Consider the following 24,227-nt stretch of genomic DNA (forward strand, 5'->3'; position numbering starts at 1 on the left):
GACTCAAACTCCTCGTCATCGTTATTTGTCGGAATAGTAAATTTGTTTGTGCGGCATGACCCCTCCGTCTGCAAGACTTCAGCCCCTAGCCGGCAACCTCCGAGCAACTCCCAGCAGCACCAAGTATAAAGTTTTAGTTATGCAGGATGAACAAGTTCTGGAGACCTAATGTACAGCATGGTGACTATAGGTAGTAACACTGTATTATATACTTGAAATATGCTAAAAGAAGGCCGGGGGCAGTGGCTCATGCCTGTAATCCCAGCACTCTGGGAGGCCAAGGTGAGCAGATCACCTGAGGTCAGGAGTTCGAGACCAGCCTGACCAACGTGGTGAAACCCCATCTCTACTAAAAATACAAAATTAGCCTGTAATCCCCAGCTACTCCAGAGGCTAAGGCAGGAAAATTGCTTGAACCCGGGAGGCAGAGGTTGCAGTGACCGAGATCACGCCATTGCACTCCAGCCTGGGCAACAGGAGTTGCTCTGTCTCAAAAAAAAAAAAGAAAAAAAGAAATACCCTAAAAAGAGTTGATCTTAAATGTTCTCACAACATTAAAAAAGGTAATCATGTGAGGTGATGATGGGCATGTTAATTAGCTTGATCGTGGTAATCATTTCACAAGGTGTACATATATCAAAACAGGGTATTATACATGTTGTTTATAAATACAGGCAATTTTTATTGGTCAAGTGTACCTCAATAGAACTGGGGGGAAAAGTAGTCTATTACCTTGTTCATTCATTCATGTAACAAATATGTCGTGCACACTCACTATGTGCCAGGTACATAGTGGGACAGGCTGAAAAGAGGAAGTGTCAGGAAGGAAATCCGTATAGGAGAGCGTCCGGGATGGACGAGTGACCCTCATGTCCTGGTCTACTCAGGGCTCTCTTAGTTTTACTGAAGTCCCTCAACCAAGGAACTGCCTCAGGCTCAAGCAAACCGGGATATTCTACTGGTCATCCTCCTGAGATCTGTGTCCTCCTGACCTGGCATTTGTCCCTGTGGCTCTGGAACTGTGATAAGGTCCCTGAGCACAGCTCTGAGCTTCAGGAGTGAGGAGTTTTTGGGAGCACCTCCAGGGAGGAGAGGAAGAGGCTGGTACCCGGATTAGAAGTCGGGCCTGGATAATGGCAGGAAGATAAAGAGAATGGGTTCAGTTCTACCCTGGTTACCTGGCGGTCTTCCTCTTTCAGCATTTTCTTTTTTTTTTTTTTTTTTTTTTTTTTTTTTTTTTTTTTTTTTTGAGACAAGGTCTCACTGTGTTGCCCAGGTTGGAGTGCAGTGGTGCGATCTTGGCTCACTGCAGGCTCTGCCTCCAGAATTCAAGTGATTCTCGTGCCTCAGCCTCCTGAGTAGCTGGGGCTACAGGCGTATGTCACCACACCTCACTGATTTTTGTATTTTTTGGTAGAGACAGGGTTTCACCCTCTAGGCCAGGCTGGTCCCGAACTCCTGACCTCAAGGATTCCGCCTGTCTCTGCCTCCCAAAGTGCTGGGATTACAGGTGTGGGCCACTGCTCCTGGCCCTTCCTCTTTGAGCTTATGTCCTCTCATCTGTAAAATGGGGATAGTCATTTGGACCACTGAATCTACGGTCAGCATGAGTATATTCCTGGATAAGCCGCTATGTCTGGCCTTCTGGCCCTTGGGTCCCCAGGAAGGCAGAAGAGTCTCCTTCACTTGCTCATCCCACCCTGGGAGAACCAACTGACCAGAAGAATCCATTAAGCATAAAGAATGCCCAGGCTGGCCGGGCACCGTGGCTCAGGCCTGTAATCTCAGCACTTTGGGAGGCTGAGGCAGACAGATCACTTGAGGCCAGGAGTTTGAGACCAGCCTGGCCAACATGTTGAAACCCCATCTTTACTAAAAACACAAAAATTAGCCAGGTGTGGTGGTGCATGCCTGTAATCCCAGTTACTCAGGATGCTGAGGCAGGAGAATCGCTTGAACCTGGGAGGTGGGAGGCTGCAGTGAGCCGAGATCACGCCACTACACTTCAGCCTGGGCGACAAAGACTCCATCTCACAATACACACACACACACAGAGAGAGAGAGAGAGAGAGAGAGAGAGAGAGAGAGAGAGAACGCCCAGGCCTGCCCCTCTTGAACCCACTGTCTTCCTTTGCTACCCAGAAACTGCAGCAACTGGGAAGAAAAGTAACTTTCTCTCTCCAGGATTGGAGGAAACAGTAAGCAAACCTTTCTGCTTTTTGGTGAACCAAAAGTGGTGAAAGATAAACTGTCATTCTAAGGGCAGGTTAGACTCAGGAACCCACCTCACAGTTCTACCCACCCCCAGTACACACATCCGCTCCCACCAATGCCTCCTTTCCTTGATAATCCAACTCCCTTAACTTCACATCTCCCTGGCCAGGCCTGGGCTGGGACAATGACCACTGTTCAGGGACCCAGGAAGGGGCCCAGCAGGGCACGATGAGATCTTGCTAGGTTCTGTGTCTTCACAGCCCTTCTCCTGGGACGGGTGGCACAGAACTCATTTCCTCGGCGGTGGGGGGACTCATGTACCCAGAAACTGCCAGGAGAGGAGAAATCCTCAACCTTCAGTCTCTTCCCAGGCAAAGGATAAAAACCAGTGTTTAGGAATCATCTGGAAACTGGAGTTGGCATCCTGGCTGTGTGACTTTAAACAAAAGGCTTAGCCTCTCTGAGCCTGCTTTCTGCAAAATGAGGGGTAGTAGTGCCTCTATGTTCACCCATCAGGCAGGTTCAATTGAGACAATACAGGTAAAGTGCAAGCACATATTATACAGAAGGTGGACCATATAAAATGATGGTGGGCCGGGTGCGGTGCCTCATGCCTGTAATCCGAGCACTTTGAGAGGCTGAGGCGGGCAGATCACCTGAGGTCAGGAGTTCGAAACCAGCCTGACCAACATGGTGAAACCTCCGTCTCTACTAAAAACAGAAAAAAAAAAAAAAATTAGCCGGGCATGGTGGCAGGCACCTGTAATCCCAGCAACTCAGGAGGCTGAGACAGGAGAATTGCTTGAACTGGGGAGGCAGAGGTTGCAGTGAGCCAAGGTTGTGCCACCGCACTCCAGACTGGGCAACGGAGCGGGACTCCATCTCAAATACATAAATAAATAAATAAAATAAAATAAAATAAAATGATGGTCACAGAGGTCCTTTGGGCGTTTGGAGTTTCTCAGCCAGAGGGTGGAGGGAGAAGCGAATGGGAGGTGGATTTCTCCAGTTCTGGAATTCTTTTAAAACTTGCTCTTTGGGGAGATGGAAATTCAGAGAGGTTAGGTGTCTGGCCCAAGGACGCCCAGCTTGCCAGCAGTGGGCTCAGATTTATAGCCAGGGATTAAGAGAGTCTCCTCCAGCGTTTTATGTGAAAAGTCCCACATGGTGTCTGGAATGACTCCAAGGGAATCCCTTGGGGAGGGACTGATGTGGCCGGAGGAGTGATGGGGATAGGGAGGGGTGTCAGCCCAAAGCCCGGTCCTCCCTGAAACAGGAGCAGAGGTCTGCCCAATGCAAACAGCCCCCAGCAGCAGACCCTGAGTGAACCTTGGGGACAAACGCAGTTAACAGCCTCTGTTAGTGGTGACCTGCTTTGAGGACAGGTAGGGGGGACACGCCCCACTGGAGGTGGTGGGGTTGTCCTATATAAACCCGCCCATCATTCAGGCCATTGTGCGGAGGCCTCACAATGGCGTCCAACCACAAAGCTCTCCCTCCGTCCCCAGCTGCCCGGCCTTGGTGACTCAGGGCTGGGGGACTAGGGCGCCTTTCCCACCTGCTCCTCAGGCTAGATCTGGGGCCTGGGTGGGGAAGGGCATGGGGGCAGGTGAATCACAGGCTGCCTGCATTCCGGGGACCCCCCTTCCCCTGATGGGGGAGGTGGATGGGCTTCCCCCAACCCCAACCCCTTGAGGCCCCTCACGGCCTCCGTTTCCAGGCCAAGCCATGATAAACAGCCCATCCTCCTCCTCTGAGTAAATGACCAGACATCTAAGCACCCAGCACAATATAGATCTCCTCTTCTGCAAGCCTCAGTTCATCTTGCACACCAGGGCTTTTTGGTGAAAAAGCCCCAACTTCTTGCCCCCGGAGGCAACCAGAGTAAAATGAGTCCTGGGTGGGTATGGGCAGCCCCGGGTCCAGGTATGAACAATCTTGAAACTTCCCTATAGGGAAGAGAGGCTGGCTCCCTTAACCCTGCAACAACACACAGAAACACCAAGCTGGATGCCAGCCCTTCCCTGAGCCCGGGGTCTTTTCTCTGGGCAGTAATGTCCAGGCTAATTTCCTAAAATGACCAACAGTCCTTGAAAGACCCCTTTGGACCCAGGAACACGCCGCCCACAACCCTCCATACTGCGTTTCTGCTTCCAGTCCTTCCCTCAGTATCTCCCCATCACACAGCCCAGATACACGCAGCTCACACAAAACGACGCAGATACACCCGTTGGCTCCCTGCTATGCCTACTCTGTCCCCGCTGCCAGGAACGCCCTTCTCTTTTGCTCCTAACTGTGCCTGTAAAACTCCAACCGTATACAATTTAGATGCCACCCTGCAGTTTAAGACCCACCCCCGCCCGCCGCCACCCTCACCCCATCAAGGCATTTTAGCAAAGTTCCTGCTCAGCCCTGTACCCTGAGTGACTGGACGCCCCAGTCTCTCTCACCCACCAGACAGGAGCTCCTGGAACCCTGCAGCGGCGACTTGCTCATTTCTGTCCCTGAGAGCTGGGCACAGGTACCAGGACTGGAGGTGTCGCTAAAACCCCCTCAGGGAGTGAGTGTGTGAGTGAGCCCGTGATGGAAGGAATCCCTGGGCGTTTCCACACCCATCTCGGCAGATACTCAATTCACAATACAGCGGTTTTGTGAACTCGCCCACGTCAGTCAGGTAAATGGTCGGGGTGGGGGGTAGGAGGCATTTACAGAAAAGCAAAAGCAGACCTCCGGGCCGTCCCTGCTGGGGCTTAGGAAGCGCAAGGCACCTGTCATACCAGCCTCTCTCCTGTAGGAATCTGTCCAACTCCTCAGTGAGCCCCAGCCCAGTCCCGCTTACCCGGCCAGCAGGTGAGGAGGAGGCTCACAACCAGCGCCAGCAGCGGCCTGCGTCGGTGCCCTGGGTGTGCAGGGCGCTCCCGGCCCATCCTCCTGCCCGCCCAGGCTGCGCTCCTCACCCCTGGAGAGAGTCCCTGAGACTGAACCCAGCCCAGTCTGGCCCCGGCTACAGGGAGGGTGGCGAGGACACACCTTGCTGAGCTTCTCAAGAGGGGCAGGGCTTGCCCTAGAGGGAAGCAGTGGGTGTCTTCCTGGCAAAGGTCAGCTGGCATGATTCAGTACACTCAGTGACTGACACCTGCAGACTGATACCATCCGAGAGCAGCGGCCCGAGGGAGCCCCCACCGCGGACAGACACAGCCTCACTCCAGAGTCTGCTGCCAAACTGGGGGTCCCTCTGGGTCTGAAGGAAAACAGGGACCCAGGCATAGACCTGTCCCGTTCTCCAAAACCCCCAGGCTCTACCTCACCCCCTCCTATGCAGGGACTGGCACCGCCAGACTGGAGTTGGGTGGACCCTCCTTGGGGGAGGCACGGCTGCCTCTGGAGGGTTTTGGAATGTTGAGGAGTGTAGGGGAGGCTGCATTCCCACACAGGAACTCCCTGGCTGCCAGGGGAGCTGAGGGCCGGCCTTCTTCTACCCTTCCAAAGCCCCACAGAGCCACACCCGCTATACTCCTACCGCGCTCTGAGCCCTACAAAACCACCTTGGGGCTACAGTCCCTCATTCCCCAGTCAGGCTCTTCGGCTGCCCTTGACAGCAGCAGAGAGGCAAGGAAGGGGCTGGTGTGGGGTACAGGGAGGGGCTTGGGGGTTCTTCCTCCTCCTCACCAGCCCTGCAACCTCCACCGGCTTCTTCTCACCCCAGGCCTTGGTGATGACAACAGTCATTCCAGAAGTAGGCTCTCCCCCGGCAGATCGGCCCAGCACGGATTGCAGGGTGATCTTTCTGAAGTGCCATGCCCCTCAAGTCATCCCCTTGCTGTCCCCCTTTGTCCAGGCACTCAAGAGACCCCCCACCCCTCCAGCCTCTAACAGTCAGAGGAAGTGGGTTTATCATCACCCATCTTCTTTTTTTGAGATGGAGTCTCACTCTGTCACCCAGGCTGGAGTGCAATGGTGCGATCTCAGCTCACCGAAACTTCCGCCTCCCGGGTTCAAGAGATTCTCCTGCCTCAGCCTCCCAGGTAGCTGAGATTACAGGTGTGTGCCACCATGCCCGGCTAATTTTTGTGTTTTTAGTAGAGATGGGTTTTTGCCATGTTGGCCAGGCTGATTTCGAACTCCTAACCTCAAGTGATCCACCCGCCTCGGCCTCCCGAAGCTCTGGGATTACAGGCATGAGCCACCGTGCCCGGCCTGTCATCACCCGTCTTCAAGATAAGGAGACACCTGCAGGTGCCCAGTGTGAAGGAGGCAGGCAGTGGATCTGGACACCCTCAGTGTACCACACATCCCCACGGGGCCACCCACTTCTCCTGGGTCTTGTACCTGGAGCCAGACTCCATGGCCCTGTGGCTGGGCTCATGGCCCAGGGAAGTTTGTCGGCAACCCCTGGGGCTTATGCTCTGTGCAATTTCCCATTAACCAATTCTCTTCTCTCCTTGCTCTGTAGCCCTTCCTGTCAGCCTAGATACACTTTGAGTGCCAGAAAACACTCTGGGTGTGCAGTCTGGCCAAAACAGAGAAATGAACACGTACAGATGATCAAGCTGGAATCGAGACGTAGGTGGGAGATGCCAAACCCAGACTGGGAGGGGGCAGGGAATCAGGGAAGCCTTCCTGGAGGAGGTGGCACATGCATCAAGATGGAAAGATAGGCTGGAGTCCTCCAGACCAGGGGAGGTGGAGCGAAGGGAAGGGAAGGGAGTTTCCCAAGGAGGAGATAATGGCTGGAAGCAACAGAAAGGAAGGCAGGAAGGTGAAAGTTGAGCCTATGTTTTGTCCAAACTCCCACTCTAGTTCTCTCCCAAGGCACCCATCCCTCACTTAAAAAAAATCATCGCAGAGAAACAGAAGGCAAGCCAGTGAGTTTTCTGGGCAATCACTGTATTCAATTTTCCCTACCTCAGAGATGGGAAAACTGGGCCCCTAAAAAGAGTACCGCCTGTAATCTCAGCACTTTGTGAGGCTGAGGCAGGTGGATCACCTGAAGTCAGGAGTTCGAGACCAGCCTGGCCAATATGGTGAAACTCCATTTCTACTAAAAATACAAAATTAGCCAGGCATGGTGGTGCACACCCATGATCCCAGCTACTTGGGAGGCTGAGGCAGGAGAATCGCTTGAACCCAGGAGGTGGAGGTTGCAGTGAGCGGAGATCGTGCCATTGCACTCCAGTCTGGGAGACAATAGCAAAACTCCATCTCAAAAAAAAAAAAAAAAAAAGGAGCACCAGAATCTGCAAGATCAGCGATAGAACTGGAAACAGGCCCCAGAACTCTAGACTCCACAACCAGTGCTCTTCTCGAGTAAGCAGTGCAAATCTTTCTCTAGCACATAGCAGCAAGCATCCCCAAGCATCACAGTACATCATGCCTTAGGTCCAGGGGTTGCCCGTTCTTACAAGGAGTGCATCTGGGAAAATGGGTTTAGATTCCAGATAGGTCATCGTAGCTCCTGGTTTTTTTTTTTTTTTTTTGGTTTTTTTTTTTTTTTTTTTTTTTTTTTTTTTTTGGTGGTTGTTTTTGTTTTGTTTTTCTTTGTTGTTGTGTTGTGTTTTTTTTTTTTTTTTTTTGAGATGGAGTCGCCCAGGCTAAAGTGCAATGGTGTGATCTCAGCTCACTGAAACCTCTACCTCCCGGGTTCAAGCAGTTCTCCTGCCTCAGCCTCCCAAGTAGCTAGGATTACAGGCAAGAACCACCATGCCTGCCTAATTTTGTATTTTTTTTAGTAGAGACAGGCTTTCACCATGTTGGCCAGGCTGGTCTCAAACTCCTGACCTCAAGTGATCCACCCACCTCGGCCTCTCAAAGTGCTGAGATTACAGGCATGAACCGTGTACCTGGCCCTAGTATCCTAAATGAATAACCCAGGGACAGAAAACCAAATACTGCATGATCTCACTTATAAGTGGGAGGTAAACAATGGGTATGTATGGACGTAAAGATGGGAACCAGAGACACTGGAGGGTACTAGAGGTGGGAGGCAGGAGGCGGGGCTAGGGTTGAAAACCCACCTATTGAGTACTATGCATGGTATCTGGGAGACAGGTACATTCGTACCCCAAACCTCAGCATCATATAATATACCCACGTAACAAACCTGAACATAATTTGTACCTCCTGAATCTAAAATAAAAGTGGAAATTATAAATAAATAAATAAATAAATAAATAAATGTTTTTAAAGTATGTTTAAAAAAATTAGGCCAGGCATGATGGCTCACGCCTATAATCCCAGCACTTTTGGGAGGCTGAGGCAGGTGGATCACTTGAGGCCAGGAGTTTGAGACCAGCCTGGCCATCAGGGTGAAACCCCGTCTCTACTAAAAATGCAAAAAAGTTAGCTGGGCATGGTGGTGCGCGCCTGTAAATCCCAGCTACTCACTGAGGCAGGAGAATCGCTTGAACCCAGGAGGGGGAGCTTGCAGTGAGCTGAGATCGTGCCACTGCACTCCAGCCTGGGCGACAGAGTGAGACTCTGCCTCAAAAAAAAAAAAAGGAAGAAAGAAAAGCCTCTGACTGTTGGTGGGAATGTAAATTAGTTCAGCCCCTATGGAAAACAGTATGAAGATTTCTCAAAGAACTAAACATAGAACTACCATTCAACCCAGCAATCCCACTGCTACCCAAAGGGAAAGAAATCTGCCCAAAGGAAAAGAAATTGGTTTATCTAAAATACACTTGCACCTGTATGTTTATTGCAGTACTGTATACAAAAGCAAAGTTGTGGAATCAACCTAAGTGTCCATCAATGGATGAATGAATAAAGTAAATGTGGCATATATATGCCATGGAATACCATACAGCCATAAAAAAGAACAAAATCGTGTCCTTTGCAGCAACATGGATGGAGCTGGAGGTCATTATCCTAAGTGAAATAACTCAGAAACACGAAGTAAAATGCCACATGTTCTCACTTAAAAGTGAGAGCTAAACAATGAGTATACATGACCACAAAGATGGAAATAACAGACACTGGTAACTCCAAAAAAGGGGAGGGTAGGAGGAAGAGGGAGGGTTGAAAAATTACCTATCGGCCAGGTGCAGTGGCTCATGCCTGTAATCCCAGTACTTTGGGAAGCCAAGGCAGGTGGATTACCTGAAGTCAGGAGTTCGAGACCAGCCTGGCCAATATGGTGAAACTCCATTTCTACTAAAACTACAAAAATTAGCCAGGCATGGTGGCGTGTGCCTGTAGTCCCAGAACTCGGGAGGCTGACACAGGAGAATCGCTTGAACCCGGGAGGCGGAGGTTGCGGTGAGCCGAGATCGCGCCATTGCACTCCAGCCTGGGCAACAAGAGCAAAACTCTGTCTCAAAAAAAATGTTTTTAGGCCGGGCGCGGTGGCTCAAGCCTGTAATCCCAGCACTTTAGGAGGCGGAGACGGGCGGATCACGAGGTCAGGAGATGGAGACCATCCTGGCTAACACCGTGAAACCCCGTCTCTACTAAAAATACAAAAAACTAGCCGGGCGAGGTGGCGGGCGCCTGTAGTCCCAGCTACTCCGGAGGCTGAGGCAGGAGAATGGCGTAAACCCGGGAGGCGGAGCTTGCAGTGAGCTGAGATCCGGCCACTGCACTCCAGCCCGGGCTACAGAGCAAGACTCCGTCTCAAAAAAAAAAAAAAAAAAAAGTTTTTAAATAAAAAAAAAAAAAACTTGGATGCTGAAACAATTTGTACAACAAACCCCCATGACATGAGTTCACCTTTGTAGCAAACCTTCCCATGTACCCCTGAACTTAAAATAAAAGCTTTTTTAAAAAGGAACTGGGGGAGAAGGGTACAGATTTCTGGGTACTCTCTTCTCAAAGGTCTGCCTGCCCCTCTGTGGGAAAATGGAGAGGACCAGAGCAGAATCAAAGAAGGAGCAAGGCAACCTCTGGCTCCTGCTGTCCCCAGACTGACCCAGCCTGAGCCAGCTTTGCTTATCTGATAACATCGCTGGGGGCAAAGAAGAGACGTCAGGGCTGGGTGGGGCTGGCCGAGCAAGACAGAGGGCTGAGGGACGCTGCCTGAGTAGAGAAGAGGCAGAGACAGAGGAGGCAGGGGCAGAGAGGCAGGAGGAGAAACCCACAGTCATCATTAAACAGCAAGGTGGAGTGGGGTTTGTTTGAGGTTTTCTTTTTTGAGACAGAATTTTGCTGTGTCACCCAGGCTGGAGTGCAGTGGCGCGATCTCGGCTCACTGCAACCTCTGCCTTCCGGGTTCAAGCGATTCTCCTGCCTCAGCCTCCCGAGTAGCTGGGGCTACAGGCGCCTGCCACCACGTCCGGCTCATTTTTGTATTTTAGTAGAGACGGAGTTTCCCCATGTTGGCCAGGCTGGTCTCGAACTCCCGTCCTCAAGTGATCCGCCTGCCTCGGCCTCCCAAAGTGTTGGGATTACAGGCGTGTGCCACCGCACCCAGCCAAGGAGTGGGTTTCAACGGCACGGGAGAGTCTCCCAGGGCAAACATCATAGAAAAGGAGGAACTAGAGGAAACTCAGAAAAGCTGTTGGCATTTCTTAATAAGATGGGGTTTCCACGTAGGAGAACAGAAGAGGCTGGATTGTCAGGTTTAGACATCACAGGGGACACTGGGCCTGGTGGCTTATGCCTGTAATCCCAGCACTTTTGGAAGCCGAGCCCAGAGGATTGTTTGAGCCCAAGAGTTTGGGACCAGCCTGGGCAAGTGAGACTCCATATCTACAAAAAATAAAATACAAAAATTAGCCAGGCGTGGTGGTGCTCACCTGTAGTCTCAGCTACTCGGGAGGCTGAGGTAGGAGGATGGCCTGAGCTCTGAGCCCAGGAGGTCGAGACTGCAGTTAGCCAAGATCACACCACTGCACTCCATCCAGCCTGGGTGACAGAGTAAGACCCTGTCTCAAAAAAAAAAAGAGCCAGGCATGTTGGCTCATGCCTGTAATCCTAGCACTTTGGGAGGCTGAGATGGGAGGATTGCTTGAGGCCAGGAGTTCAAGACCAGTCTGGGCAATATAGTGAGACCCCATCTCTCTAAAAAAAGAAAAAAAGAAATCACAAGGGAATGACAGGAGAGTTGGAGGTAGTCTAGGTTCAAATCCCCACAGCAGAAGAAATGAACATGATCCTAAAAGTGTTCACCGAGCACTTAGTGTTTGCCAGGCATCCATCCACGAAACCAGAAGAAAGGACACTGACATTAAATCATAGCATCGACAAATGACGTGAGTTCAATATTTTCTCTGAGCCACACCCTTCCCAGAAGTGAATGGCTCTTCGTTCTCAAGGTTTCTCTGTGAAGTGGTGCGTTTCACTGACCCATTTTACAGTGGGGGAAACTGAGGCACAATGAAATTACATAACTCGCATGAGATTGCACAGCTGGGCCCTGTATGTTTCCATTTGTAACGTGTTCAAGGACAGGCAAGAGGAATTGAGGGGAAACAAGCCAAAAGAGTGTTCTGAGGTGGGGTGTGGTGTCTCATGCCTGTAATCCCAGCACTTTGGAAGGCTGAGGCGGGCAGATCCTGAGGTTAGGAGTTTGACACCAGCCTGGCCAACATAGTGAAACCCCTACTAAAAATACAAAAAAAAAGTAGCCGGGCATGGTGGCAGGCACCTGTAATCCCAGCTACTCGAGAGTCTGAGGCAGGAGAATTGCTTGAACCTGGGAGGCGGAGGTTGTAGTGAACCGAATCGTGCCATTGTACTCCAGCCCAGGAAATGGTGCAAGATTCCATTTCAAAAAAAAACAAACAAAACAAAACAAAAAAAAAAAACGAGTGTTCTGGGGATGAGGGCACTATCTGAAAAAGGCGTTTGAAGGAGCTTTCTACAGCAGTGGTTTTCTTTTCTTCTCTTTTCTTTCCTTTTTTTATTTTCTTGAGACGGAGTCTTGCTCTGACGCCCAGGCTGGAGTGCAGTGGCGTGATCGTGGCTCACTGCAAGCTCTGCCTCCTGAGTTCATGTCATTCTCCTGTCTCAGCCTCCCCAGTAGCTGTGACTACGGGCGCCCGCCACCACGCTGGGCTAATTTTTTGTATTTTTAGTAGAGATGGGATTTCACCGTGTTAGTCAGGATGGTCTCGATTTCCTGACCTTGTGATCCGCCCGCCTCGGCCTCCCAAAGTGCTGGGATTACAGGTGTGAGCCACCGCGCTCGGCCAGCAGTGGTTTTCAAGTGAGGGCAATTATGCCTCCCAGTGGGCATTTGGCAATGTCTAAAGACATTGTTTTAACTGAGAGAGAAGGGGTACTACTGGCATCTAATAGGTGGAGGCCAGAGATGCTGCTAAACATCCTACAACACACAGGACAGCCCCTTACAACAAAGTATTATCCAGCTTCTAATGTCAAAAGCACGAAGGCTGAGAAATTCTCTTCCAGAGAAAGGGGGCCGCAGGTGGCTCATGTCTGTAATCCCAGGGCTTTGGGAGGCTGAGGCAAGAGGATCGCTTGAGCTCAGGAGTTCGAGACCAGCCTGGACAACGCAGTGAGATGTCTCCACTAAAAATAAAAAAAAAAAAAGAAATTAGCCAGGCGTGGTGGTGCACATCTGTTGTGCCAGCTACTCTGGAGGCTGAGACATGAGGATTGCTTGAGCCCAGGAGGCTGAGGCTGCAGTAAGCCTCACTGTACTCCAGCCTGGGTGATAGTGTGAGACTCTGTTTCAAAAAACAAAATTAAAATTAAAAAAAAATAGAGGAAGGGAACGTTTGACATCGTGGTGTGCAATGGTTAGACATATGTAAAAATTCATTGATACGCACTTAAGATTCAGGCATTTTGTGCACACTTTACTGTGTGTCTGTTATATTGCAACAAAAAGTTTCTTTTTGTTTTTTTGTTTGTTTGTTTGTTTTTGAGATGAAGTCTTGCTCTGTCACCCAGGCTGGAGTACAGTGGCACTGTCTTGGCTCACTGCAACCTCTGCCTCCCAGGTTTAAGTGATTCTCCTGTCTCAACCTCCTGAGTAGCTGGGATTACAGGCGTGCGCCACTACACCCGGCTTGTGTGTGTGTGTGTGTGTATTTAGTAGAGACAGGGTTTCACCATGTTGGCCAGGCTGGTCTTGAACTCCTGACCTTAAGTGATCCACCCGCCTCGGCCTCTCAAAGTGCTGGGATTACAGGCGTGAGCCACCCTGGTCGATCCCTTCTAAGTACTTCTTGACTCAGCCCACCGCCTCACCTCCGTTCATGCCCTCATCCTCTCTCTCTGCCTGACTTCCTGAAATAGCTTCTTTACTCATATTCATCTTCTACTGCCAGCTCCACCCTCCTCCAGTTCCCCTCCACCTGCCCAGTCCACAGAGTGACCTTACAAAAATGCAACACCGGCCATGCCCTGCCCCGGTCCAAATTCTTCAGTGCCTTCTCACCGCCCTCGGGACCAAGTCCAAATACTGCAGCCTGGTGTCGAAGGCCCACCTTGAGCCGGGACCTGGCCTGCATGGGACTAACGTATGACTTCGCTTCTCACCCCCAAGCCTTTGCCTCGGCCGTTCCCTTTGCTGGAATTGCCCTCCCTCCCTTTACCTGACTCTGTGTCCCCTAATTCTCTCCAGGCCTCCCTTGCCTCCCTCCCCAGAAAGCAGAGCTCCCCGCCCTGTTCCCAAAGCACCTGGTAACTTCCTTGTAAAATCGTTTGACCCCAGGATCACCTATCTGTGTTTTCATCTCTTGTAATTCTCTCCAGTGTGTGAATATGAAGAGGGTACCTGACACATAATAGGTGTGTCACACAGACAAAAAAAGCTTGCTGAATGATTTATTCATGTGTTGACCACTCACCAGGTACCAAGCGCTGGGGATAAAGAGAAGGAACAAGGCCGGGCGCGGTGGCTCACGCCTGTAATCCCAACACTTTGTGAGGCCGAGGCAGGCAGATCACCTGAGGTCAGGAGTTTGAGACCAGCCTGGCCAACATGGGGAAACCCCGTCTCTACTAAAAATACAAAAATTAGCCGGGCGTGGTGGTGGGCACCTGTAATCCCAGTTACTCGGGAGGCTGACACAGAGAATTGCTTGAGCCCGGGAGGCAGAGGTTGCAGTGAGGCGAGATGGCACCACTGCACTCCAGCCTGGGCAACGAAGTGAGACTCTGTCAGAAAAAAGAAAAAAGAAAGAAAGAAAAAAGAAGTTTCCTCGAGTTACAGCTATCAAAGTCACTGACATGTCAGGAGGTTGTGGGGTGATGTATGAAATTAAAATTGAATCAGAAGAAGTTAAGGAGAAGAGAATTATCCAGCAGCACCAGACAGTTAATCAGGTACTACAAGAAGAAATCAAACAGATGCCTGCATTATGGATATTTACCTCTGTCCCCAAACGCCGACCATGCCCTGGCTGCATAGATGCTGCTGCTTAAGACCTTGGATGAACTTGACTGACACCATTCTTCCCTAGGCATTTGCCAAAAAAGTTGTATATTTTGCTCATACACACTTCCACATTATAATTATAGAAGATGTGTAATCTATTTAGACGTTAATTAAAGGAAACAATGAAAAAAAAAATTAGTCAGGCTTGGTGGTGTGTGTCTGTAGTCCCAGCTACTCAGAAGGCTGAGGTGGGAGGATTGCTTGAGCCCAGGAGACGAAGGCTGCAGTGATCTGAGATCGCACCACTGCACTCCAGCCTGGGCAACAGAGCAAGACCTTGTCTCAAAGGAAAAAAAAAAAAAGGGGGAGAGAGAGAGGAGAACAAGATTCAGGAGGCTGATGCTAGAGGATCTCTTTGAGGCCAGGAGTTCAAGACCAGACTGGGCAGCATAGTAAGACCCCGTCTCTACACAAATAAAAAACTTAGCCAGATGTGGTGGCACCAGCCTGAAGTCCTAGCTATTTGGGAGGCTGAGACAGGAGAAATATTTGAGCCCAGGAGTTCAAGACCAGCCTGGGCAACATAGTGAGATCCTATCTCTACAGAATAAAAAAAATAAAAAAATCAGCCAGGCACGGTGTTATCTGTAGTCCCAGCTACTTGAGAGGCTGAGAAAGGAGGATCGCTTGTGCCTAGGAGCTGGAAGCTGCAGTGACCTATGATTGCGCCACTGCACTCCAGCCTGGGTGACAGGGCGAGACTCCGTCTCTTAAAACAAAACAAACAAAAACAGAGAGATGAACAAAGCTGATGAGGTATATTTTCTGTAACCCTTTGTTTTGTTTTCATTTTTGTTTTGAGATGGAGTCTTGCTCTGTTGCCCAGGCTGGAGTACAGTGGTGCAATCTTGGCTCAGCACAACCTCTGCTTCAGGAGTTCCTGCGATTCTCCTACCTCAGCCTCCTGAGTGGCTGGGACTACAGGCACCTGCCATCACACCTGGCAAATTTTTGTATTTTTAGTGGAGACAGGGTTTCACCATATTGACCAGGCTGGTCTCGAACTCCTGACCTGAAGTGATCCGTCGGCCTCAGCCTCTCAAAGTGCTGGGATTACAGGCGTGAGCCACTGTGCCTGGCTTTTCTGTACTCCTTTGATGAGTCATCCCCCTTCTGACCGTGGTGTATGTTTCCTTGTATATGGTGTGCAGGACCCCTTGATACAACCCAAGCTGGCTCAGTTTCCATCTCCAGCCACATGTGTGCAGTTCTGGAGGATGGATGGATTGGAGGATTTGAGGTCTATCAATATCAACTTTCTCCATCTTGGCACTATTGACATTTTAGGGTAGATAATTCTTTGCTATGGGGGTGCAGGGGCTGTCCCGTGCATTGTAGAGTGTTAGCAGTTTATCTCGTCTCTACCCATGAGATGCTGGTAGCCTCACTCCACCTCCCAGGGGTGAAAACCAAAATGTCTCCAGGTATTACAGGCACCCGCCACCACATCCAGCTACTCAGGAGGCTGAGGCAGGAGAATTGCTTGAACTCGGGAGGCGGAGGTTGCAGTGAGCCGAGATCGCACCACTGCACTCCAGTTTGGGCGACAGAGCGAGACTCCATCTCAAAAAAAAAAAAAAGGAAAGAAAAGAAAAAAAAAAATGACAACTCCACCACCAGTTCCCAGGTGTGCCGTCTTAGACAATGACTTCAGTTTTTTGTGCATTTGAAATGGGTAATGACAGCACCTACTTTGAAGCATCGCTGTGAGGCTGAAATGAGGACTCCCAGTGCCCTTGCAGCAAAGCTGGTTAAGTGGCGTCAAGCATGTTTATCTGTGAGAGGGTGCGAGACACCTGCAGTCGCCCTGGGGGAGACTTTGAGAGACTTCAGGAAAGCAGGAGGGGGCGGGGTCAAGGAAATATTTTCTTGCAATTATTTGCAATTACTAAATCTGTTTGCTTTTCTCCTCCCCAGGCGAAGCAACCTGAAAAACAGAGTTTTCAAAGGCACATCTGGGCTGGCACGGTGGCTCATGCCTGTAATCCCGGCACTTTGGAAAGCCGAGGAGGGAGGATCAGTAGAACTGAGAAGTTTGAGATCAGCCTGGGCAACATAGCAAGGCCCCCATCTCTATAGAAAGTTAAAAAATTAGCCCAGCAGCTGGGCGTGGTGGCTCACGCCTGTAATTCCAGCACTGTGGGAAGCCAAGGCAGGCGAATCACGAGGTCAAGAGATCGAGACCATCCTGGCCAACCTATTGAAACCCCGTCTCTACTAAAAATACAAAAATTAGTTGGGGGTGGTGGCACACGCCTGTAGTCCCAGCTACTCGGGAGGCTGAGGCAGGAGAATAGCTTGAACTCGGAAGGTGGAGGTTGCAGTGAGCCGAGATAGCGCCACTGCACTCCAGCCTGGCGACAGATCGAGACTTTTTTGACTTTGGGTCAAAAAAAAAAAAAAAAAAAAAAGTTAGCAAACGACCAGGCACTGGGAGAGAGAGACATAGAACATATCCTTCCCTCCACAGCCCCAGAGGAACCAACTCTGTCCACACCCTGATCCCGGACTTCTGGCTTTCAGAACGGTGAGACACTAAATTTCTGTTGTTGAAGTCACCTAGTCTGTGATACTTTGTCACTGCAGCCCTCGGAAATTAAAACACGCTGTACATAGCAATAAGGAAGCTGGTGGTGGGGCGGGAGAAGAGGGGGCAATGACTCAGTTCACACTGTCAGATTTTTGCCGGGGGCTGACAGGTACCAGGGAGAGTGTCAGGTATGAGGATGTGAGAGTGACTGAGAGTTATAGCCCCTGCCCCCAGGGGCCTCAGAGTGACACTGCCAAGGCAGGTGATGAATAAGAAATAGGTGCATGCCCCTTAGGTGACAGCAGTGGGTGGGACCGCAAGGAGGGGGTGCACTCTGATCTGGGTTGCATGCCAGCTGAGGTTGGATGCCTAAAAGGTGGGTGATGTTGGCCAGGTGCAGTGGCTCACGCCTGTCATCTCAGCACTTTGGGAGGCCAAGGAGGGAACATCACTTGCGCTCAGGAGTTTGAGACCAGCCTGGCCAACATGGCGAAACACTGTCTCTACTAAAAATACAAAAATTAGCCAGGTGTGGTGGTGCGTGCCTGTAATCCCAGCTACTCAGAAGGCTGAGGCAGGAAAATCACTTGAGCCCAGGAGGTGAAGCTTGCAGTGAGCCAAGATCATGCCACTGCACTCCAGTCTGGGCAACAGAGCGAGACTCTGTCTCACAAAATTAAAAAAAAATATGCTGGGCCTGGTGGCTCACGCCTGTAATCCCAACACTTTGGGAGGCCGAGGCGGGCAGATCACTTGAGGTCAGGAGTTTGAGACCAGCCTGACCAATATGGAGAAAGCCCGTCTCTACTAAAAATACAAAATTAGCCAGGTATGGTGGTGCATGCCTGTAATCCCAGCTACTTGGGAGTCTAAGGCAGGAAAATTGCGTGAGCCTCGGGAGGTGGAGGTTGTAGTGAGCCAAGATCATGCCATTGCACTCCAGCCTGGGCAACAAGAGTGAAACTCTGTCTCAAAAATAAATAAATAAATAAAAATAAGAAATAAAGAAATAAATTACCCAGTCTCAGGTATTTCTTTATAGCACTGCAAGAATGGCCCAATATGCCTTGCCTCCGGTGTGGGCTGAACCTAATGACTCAGTTCTAAGGAACAGAAACTGGAAAAGCAATAGTGTGTCACTTTTGTGATTAGTTTACAAAAGACTGCGATTTCCATCTCACTGCACTCCATCTAACTCCTTCTTGGCTTGCATGCTTTGAAAAAACAAGCGGCCACCTGGGAGAAAGCCGTGTGTCAGTGACACTGAGGGTTTTTTTGTTTTGTTTTGTTTCGTTTGAGACAGTCTCGCTCTGTCGCCCAGGCTGCAGTGGTGCGATCTCTGCTCACTGCAAGCTCCGCCTCCCAGGTTCAAGCGATTCTTCTGCCTCAGCCTGTTGAGTAGCTGGGACCACAGGCGCATGCCACCACACCCGGCTAATTTTTTCTTTTTGTTTGTTTGTTTGTTTGTTTTTGAGACGGAGTTTCGCTCTTGTTGCCCAGGTTGGAGTGCACGGGCGCGATCTCGGCTCACTGCAACCTCCACTTCCCAGGTTCAAGTGATTCTCCTGCCTCAGCCTCCTGAGTAGCTGGGATTACAGGCGTACGCCACCACGCCCGGGTAATTTTTGTATTTTTAGTAGAGACGGGGTTTCACCATGTTGGCCAGGCTGGTCTCAAACTCCTGACCTCGTGATCCACCTGCCTCAGCCTCCCAAAGTGCTGGGATTACAGGCGTGAGTCACTGTGCCCAGCCTTCTTTTTTTTTCAATTGTTTTTTCTTTTATAGAGGTGAAGTCTTGCTATGTTGGCCAGGTTGGTCTTGAACTCTTGGCCTCAAGCAATCCTCCCACCTCGTCCTCCCAAAGTGCTAGGATTACACGCATGCGCCACTGTGCCCGACCTCCAAATGAATTTTTGTTGTTTATGTGAAGTCACTTCAAAGAGGCTCTTACTGATCTCTGCAGAGTCAGATAAGTTGGACTTTTCTGTTTGGATTTCATAATAGTAAGTGAACCTGCCACTGGGCATTGCTTTTGTTTTAGTGTTTTGAGACAGGGTCTCCCTCTGTCACCCAGGCTGGAATGCAGCCGTGTGACCACAGCTCAATGCAACCTCGACCTCCCAGGCTTAAGCCATCCTCCCACCTCAGCCTCATGAGTAGCTGGGACTACAGGTGCATGCCACCATCCCTGGCTAACTTTTGTGGTTTTTTTTTTGAAGAGATGGAGTTTTGCCATGTTGCCTAGGCTGTTCTCCAACTCCTGGGCTGAAGCAAATCCTCCTGCCTCGGGCTCCTAAAGTGCTGGGATTATGGGTGTGAGCCAGCACACTGCACCTGGACTTCTTAACTAATATCTAGAAGAGAGAGCTGTTACTTCGGAAAAAACCCTCAAGCTATTTTTGTTGTTGTTGTTGTTGTTGAGACAGAGTCTCGCTCTGTCACTTAGGCTGAAGTGCAGTGGTGCAATCTTGGCTCACTGCAACCTCCGCCTCCCAGATTCAAGCGATTCGCCTCCACAGTCTCCTAAGTAGCTGGGATTACAGGCACGCACCACCACGCCCAACTAATTTTTGTATTTTTCGTAGAGACGGAGTTTCACCATGTTGGTCAGGCTGGTCTCAAACTCCTGACCTCAGGTGATCTGCCTGCCTACGCCTCCCAAAGTGCTGGGATTACAGGTGTGAGTCTGTGCGCCTGGCAAAAATCCACAAGCTATTTCAAGGAGAGGGGAAACCAAGATGTTCTGAGTGAGTAGAAGAAGAAGTTGAGGAGGGAGCTGAGCTGGACCAGGGAGCTGAGCTGGACCCCGGATGAGAGCATTTCAGGAAACTCTGAACCCCAAAAAATGACCCCAGTGGGCACACTCTCCCCAGTGCTGCAGACACTGGAATAACCAAATATCTAACTAATCATGTGAAATCTTCAGAGTTAACAATTCCCTAAGATGTTGACATTTTAACTAAAAAATTTCTAATCTACTCCCAGCACGTTGGGAGGCCAAGACAGGTGGATCACCTGAGGTCGGGAGTTTGAGACCAGCCTGACCAACAAAGTGAAACCCTGTCTCTACCAAAAATACAAAAATTAGCCAGGCGTGGTGGCGCGTGCCTGTAATCCCAGCTATTCAGGAGGCTGAGGAAGGAGAATCGCTTGAACCCAGGAGGCGGAAGTTGTGGTGAGCTGAGATTGCGCCACTGCACTGCAGTCTGGTCGACAAGAGCAAAAAAACTCCGTTTAAAATAAATAAATAAATAAAATAAAATAAAAAGAAGTTTAACTGACACATATTGTATGTATTTACAGAGTACAATGTGTTATTTTGATCCATGAACATATTGTTGACAGATTAAATCAAGCTAAATTTTTGTTTTTGTTTTTGTTTTAGATGGAGTCTTGCTCTGTCGCCTAGGCGGGAGTGCAGTGGCACTTGAATTGCTTGAACCCGGGAGATGGAGGTTACAGTGAACTGAGATCACGCCACTGCACTCCAGCCTGGGTGATAGAGCAAGACTCTGTCTCAAAACAAACAAACAAATGGATACCTTCACTTGTAGGTTTATCACAGCACTACGCACAATAGCAAACATAAGAAATCAGCCTCAATGTCCATCCACAGAGGACTGGCTACAGAAAATGTGGTACATATACATGGTGGAATACTACACGGCCATAAAAAAAAGTCTTTGAGCCATGAAACCATGCCTTTTGCTGCAACAGGGATGGAACTGGAGGTCATTATCTTAAATGAAACAGGTCAGACACACAGACAAATATTGCATGTTCTTACTCACATGTGGATGCTAAAAAATGTGTTCATGTGGATGTAGAGAGTGGAATGAGAGAGCAGACATGGTAGGGTGATGAGAAACTACTTAATGGCTATGATGTACATTATTGGGGTGATGGATGCCCCAAAAGCCCTGACTTCACCACTATACAATTTATGCATGTAACAAAATTACATATCCTCTATAGAGTTATTTATTTATTTATTTATTTATTTATTTATTTATTTATTTACTGAGACAGAGTTTCACTCTCATTGCCCAGGCTGGAGTGCAATGGCGTGATCTCGGCCCACTGCAGCCTCCGCCTGTAATCCCAGCACTTTGGGAAGGCCGAGGGGAGCAGATCACCTGAGGTCAGGCGTTCAAGATCAGCCTGACCAACATGGAAATACCCCATTTCTACTAAAAATACAAAATCAGCCAGGCATGGTCACGCATGCCTGTCATCCCAGCTACACGGGAGGCTGAGGCAGGAGAATCGCTTGAACCCGAGAGGCGGAGGTTGTGATGAGCCGAGATTGCGCCATTGCATTCCAGCCTGGGCCACAAGAGTGAAACTCCGTCTCAAAAAAAAAAAAAAAAAAAAGATGGGGTCTTGCTATGTTGCCCAGGCTGCAGTGCAGTGGCTATCCACAAGCAATGATCACAAACTACAGTCTCTAACTTCTGAGCTCAAGTGATCCTCCCACCTCAGCCTCCAAAGTAGCTAGGACTAGAGGCACATGCCACCACCTGCAGCTGCATAAATTTTTTTTACAATCTTTATCTTCTTAATTTTCTGCCTGGGCAAGGGCAGAAGCCCTGACCACATTGTTTACTGTACATCCCATGGGTGTTTGACACAGGCATTACCACCCAGCAGATGCTCAATAAATATTTGCCAAACAAGCGAGGGAAAGAATGAAGGAAGTTAGTGGCCACAAGACATGCCCGCTTCACCCTTTGAGTTTGGAAACAAAGCAGATGACAAGAGCTGGTGGCACGTACACTCCCAAATGTCCAGTGCTAACACCTCACCCTGCTCTTATTGGCTGGCCAGGTGGGAGCTGACTCGTACTTTCTCCAGTTCCCCAGCAGAATCTGTATGGCACTTCCCAGTTGCTGGGAGGACCCCCTCTCATTGCACAGTTGGCCTCATGGCAGCCTCGCCCTAATGCTCTTCATGGTCTCCTGGGCACACCTGTGGTGTTAGCCAACTCAGGTAACATCATGACCGGCTGCTAATCTCAAGTGTTCACAGAAGCAGTTGGGAAGGGCAGCAAGGAAGCGTTCCCGCGGGGCCAGACCGGGAAAGCCCAGAAGGCTAAGTAAAGTGCTCTCCTGAGCTCTCCTGAAATATGCAAAGAGCACATTTGGGTCCAGGAGGTAGTGACTTGGAGGGTCTCCAGCAAATGACTTAAAAGAGGCATCCTCCACCTGATGCTTTCAGTGAGCCAGGCATTGTGTTAAGTGTTTGCTTTGTGCTATCTCTCTCTCTCTTTTTTTTTTTTTCACATGGCGTTTCGCTCTTGTTGCCCAGGCTGGAGTGCAATGGCGCGATCTCCGCTCACTGCAACCTCCGCCTCCCGGATTCAAGCGATTCTCCTTCCTCAGCCTCCTGAGTAGCTGGGATTACAGCCATTCGCCACCACATCTGGCTAATTTTTTGTATTTTTAGTAGAGACCGGGTTTCTCCATGTTGGCCAGGATGGTCTCGAACTACCGACCTCAGGTGATCCACCCGCCTCGGCCTCCCAAAGTGCTGGGATTACAGGTGTAAGCCACCATGCCTGGCCTTTTTTTTTTTTTTTAAACAGGGTCTTGCTCTGTCACCCAGGCTGGAGCGCAGTGACGCCATCTGGGCTCACTGCAGGGAGGGGTTAACCAGGCCGAGGTTGCAGTGAACTGAGATCCCGCCACTGCACTCCAGCCTGGCGACAGCAAGAATCCGTCTAAAAATAAAAAAAAAAAGGAGGTGGAAGAAGAAGAAACATCCACTAAACCCTTACATCATGTGGATGCCATCTTTGCTGGATAACTCCTCCCTGCAGCTTAAATTTCAGTTACTAGCAGAGAAACTCCTGATTCCCTTCCCCTAGGTTCAGCCTACTTGCCTGAATGCTACATACTTCCCTCATCCTCCGAATCATCCTGTTTTATTGTGACAATTTGTTTCAAACTTCTCTTCACTGGTTGACTCTGAACTGTGTGAAGCTGCAACCAATTTGCCCATCCTCTGGCATCAGGCACAGTTTCAACGTCTACTAGACCAATGAATAAAGAATCAAAGACAATTAATCACTGGCAGGGCCAATGTCTAGTTAGAAGATTAAAAAGGCAAGGACTTACTGTCTCCGGTCCTAGTGGGGGAATGTGGCCGGTGCTGTAGCCCTGAGTGTGCAGGGTGTGACTGCTCAGGGGGCACGGGATACACTGGGGTCCTGGGGCCTCCGGGGTCCCATCCCTGGCCTCTGGCGTCCAGCCTCCAGGAAGTCATAGGACCCTCTGGCCTCGAAGGTGACCTTGAAGGAACTGGGCTGAATGGTGCCCTTCTGACCAGTTTTCTCTTGTTTGGCTGCCTCTTGGTGTCCAAAGAAGCATCACTCATGTTCCTGACTCTGGACAGTGAGCATATCCCCAGGGTTCTCCCACAGGAGATGGGTATATTAGGGCACAGGTCTTCTGCAGAAGGCTGAGATGTGGGTACATGGTGACCACCCAGGATTTCTGTGGCTGCAACCAGGCTTAGCAGGAGTCTGGTGTCCAGATGAGTAATTCCTCCTGGGGAGAGGAGAGAGAGAAGAGAGGATCGGTGTTACCTCTTCAGTGATTTAGAAAACTCAGAGCCATAAGTATACTTCAGAAGAGGCAATCCTCTGTAAGTCATCCCTGAATAAGACCCCAAATTGCAAACAAACCTTGCAAACAAAGAGCTAGTCTAGGCCGGGCACTGTGGCTCACCCCTGTAAATCCAAGCACTTTGGGAGGCCGAGGCGGGTGGATCACCTGAGGTCAGGAGCTCAAGACCAGCCTGGCCAACATGGTGAAACCCCGTCTCTACTAAAAATACAAAAATTAGCTGGGCATGGTGGCGGGCACCTATAATCTCAGCTACTCGGGAGGTTGAGGCAGGAGAATCACTTGAACTTGGGAGAAAGAAGTTGCAGTGAGCTGAGATCACGCCGTTGCATTCCAGCCTAGGGGACAAGAGCAAAACTCTGTCCCAAACCAAAAAAAAGAGTCTAGTGCCGATCTGCCCAATTCTGGAAGTTACAATAATTAAAATTGAAAATAGTAGCCCTACCATTTATGGAGTCACCAGTGTATGCCAGCATTGACCATGCTTCCTCCCAGTCTTTACAACTCTTG

At 49.9% G+C, this 24,227-nt stretch overlaps 1 protein-coding gene across 1 annotated transcript in view; it reads right to left on the bottom strand.

The window, feature by feature from the left end:
• MUC16 (mucin 16, cell surface associated) overlaps positions 1–5,199 on the bottom strand; it is a 172,096-nt gene extending 166,897 nt beyond the window's left edge. The window contains exon 1 of the mRNA XM_065535782.2: positions 5,054–5,199. Coding sequence (XP_065391854.1) covers positions 5,054–5,141 — 88 coding nt within the window. The 5' untranslated portion in view covers positions 5,142–5,199. The remainder of the gene's footprint in view (positions 1–5,053) is intronic.
• Positions 5,200–24,227: the final 19,028 nt, after the last annotated feature.

Source organism: Macaca fascicularis, chromosome 19, assembly GCF_037993035.2.
Source record: "Macaca fascicularis isolate 582-1 chromosome 19, T2T-MFA8v1.1".
In the NCBI taxonomy this organism is placed as follows: domain Eukaryota; kingdom Metazoa; phylum Chordata; class Mammalia; order Primates; family Cercopithecidae; genus Macaca; species Macaca fascicularis.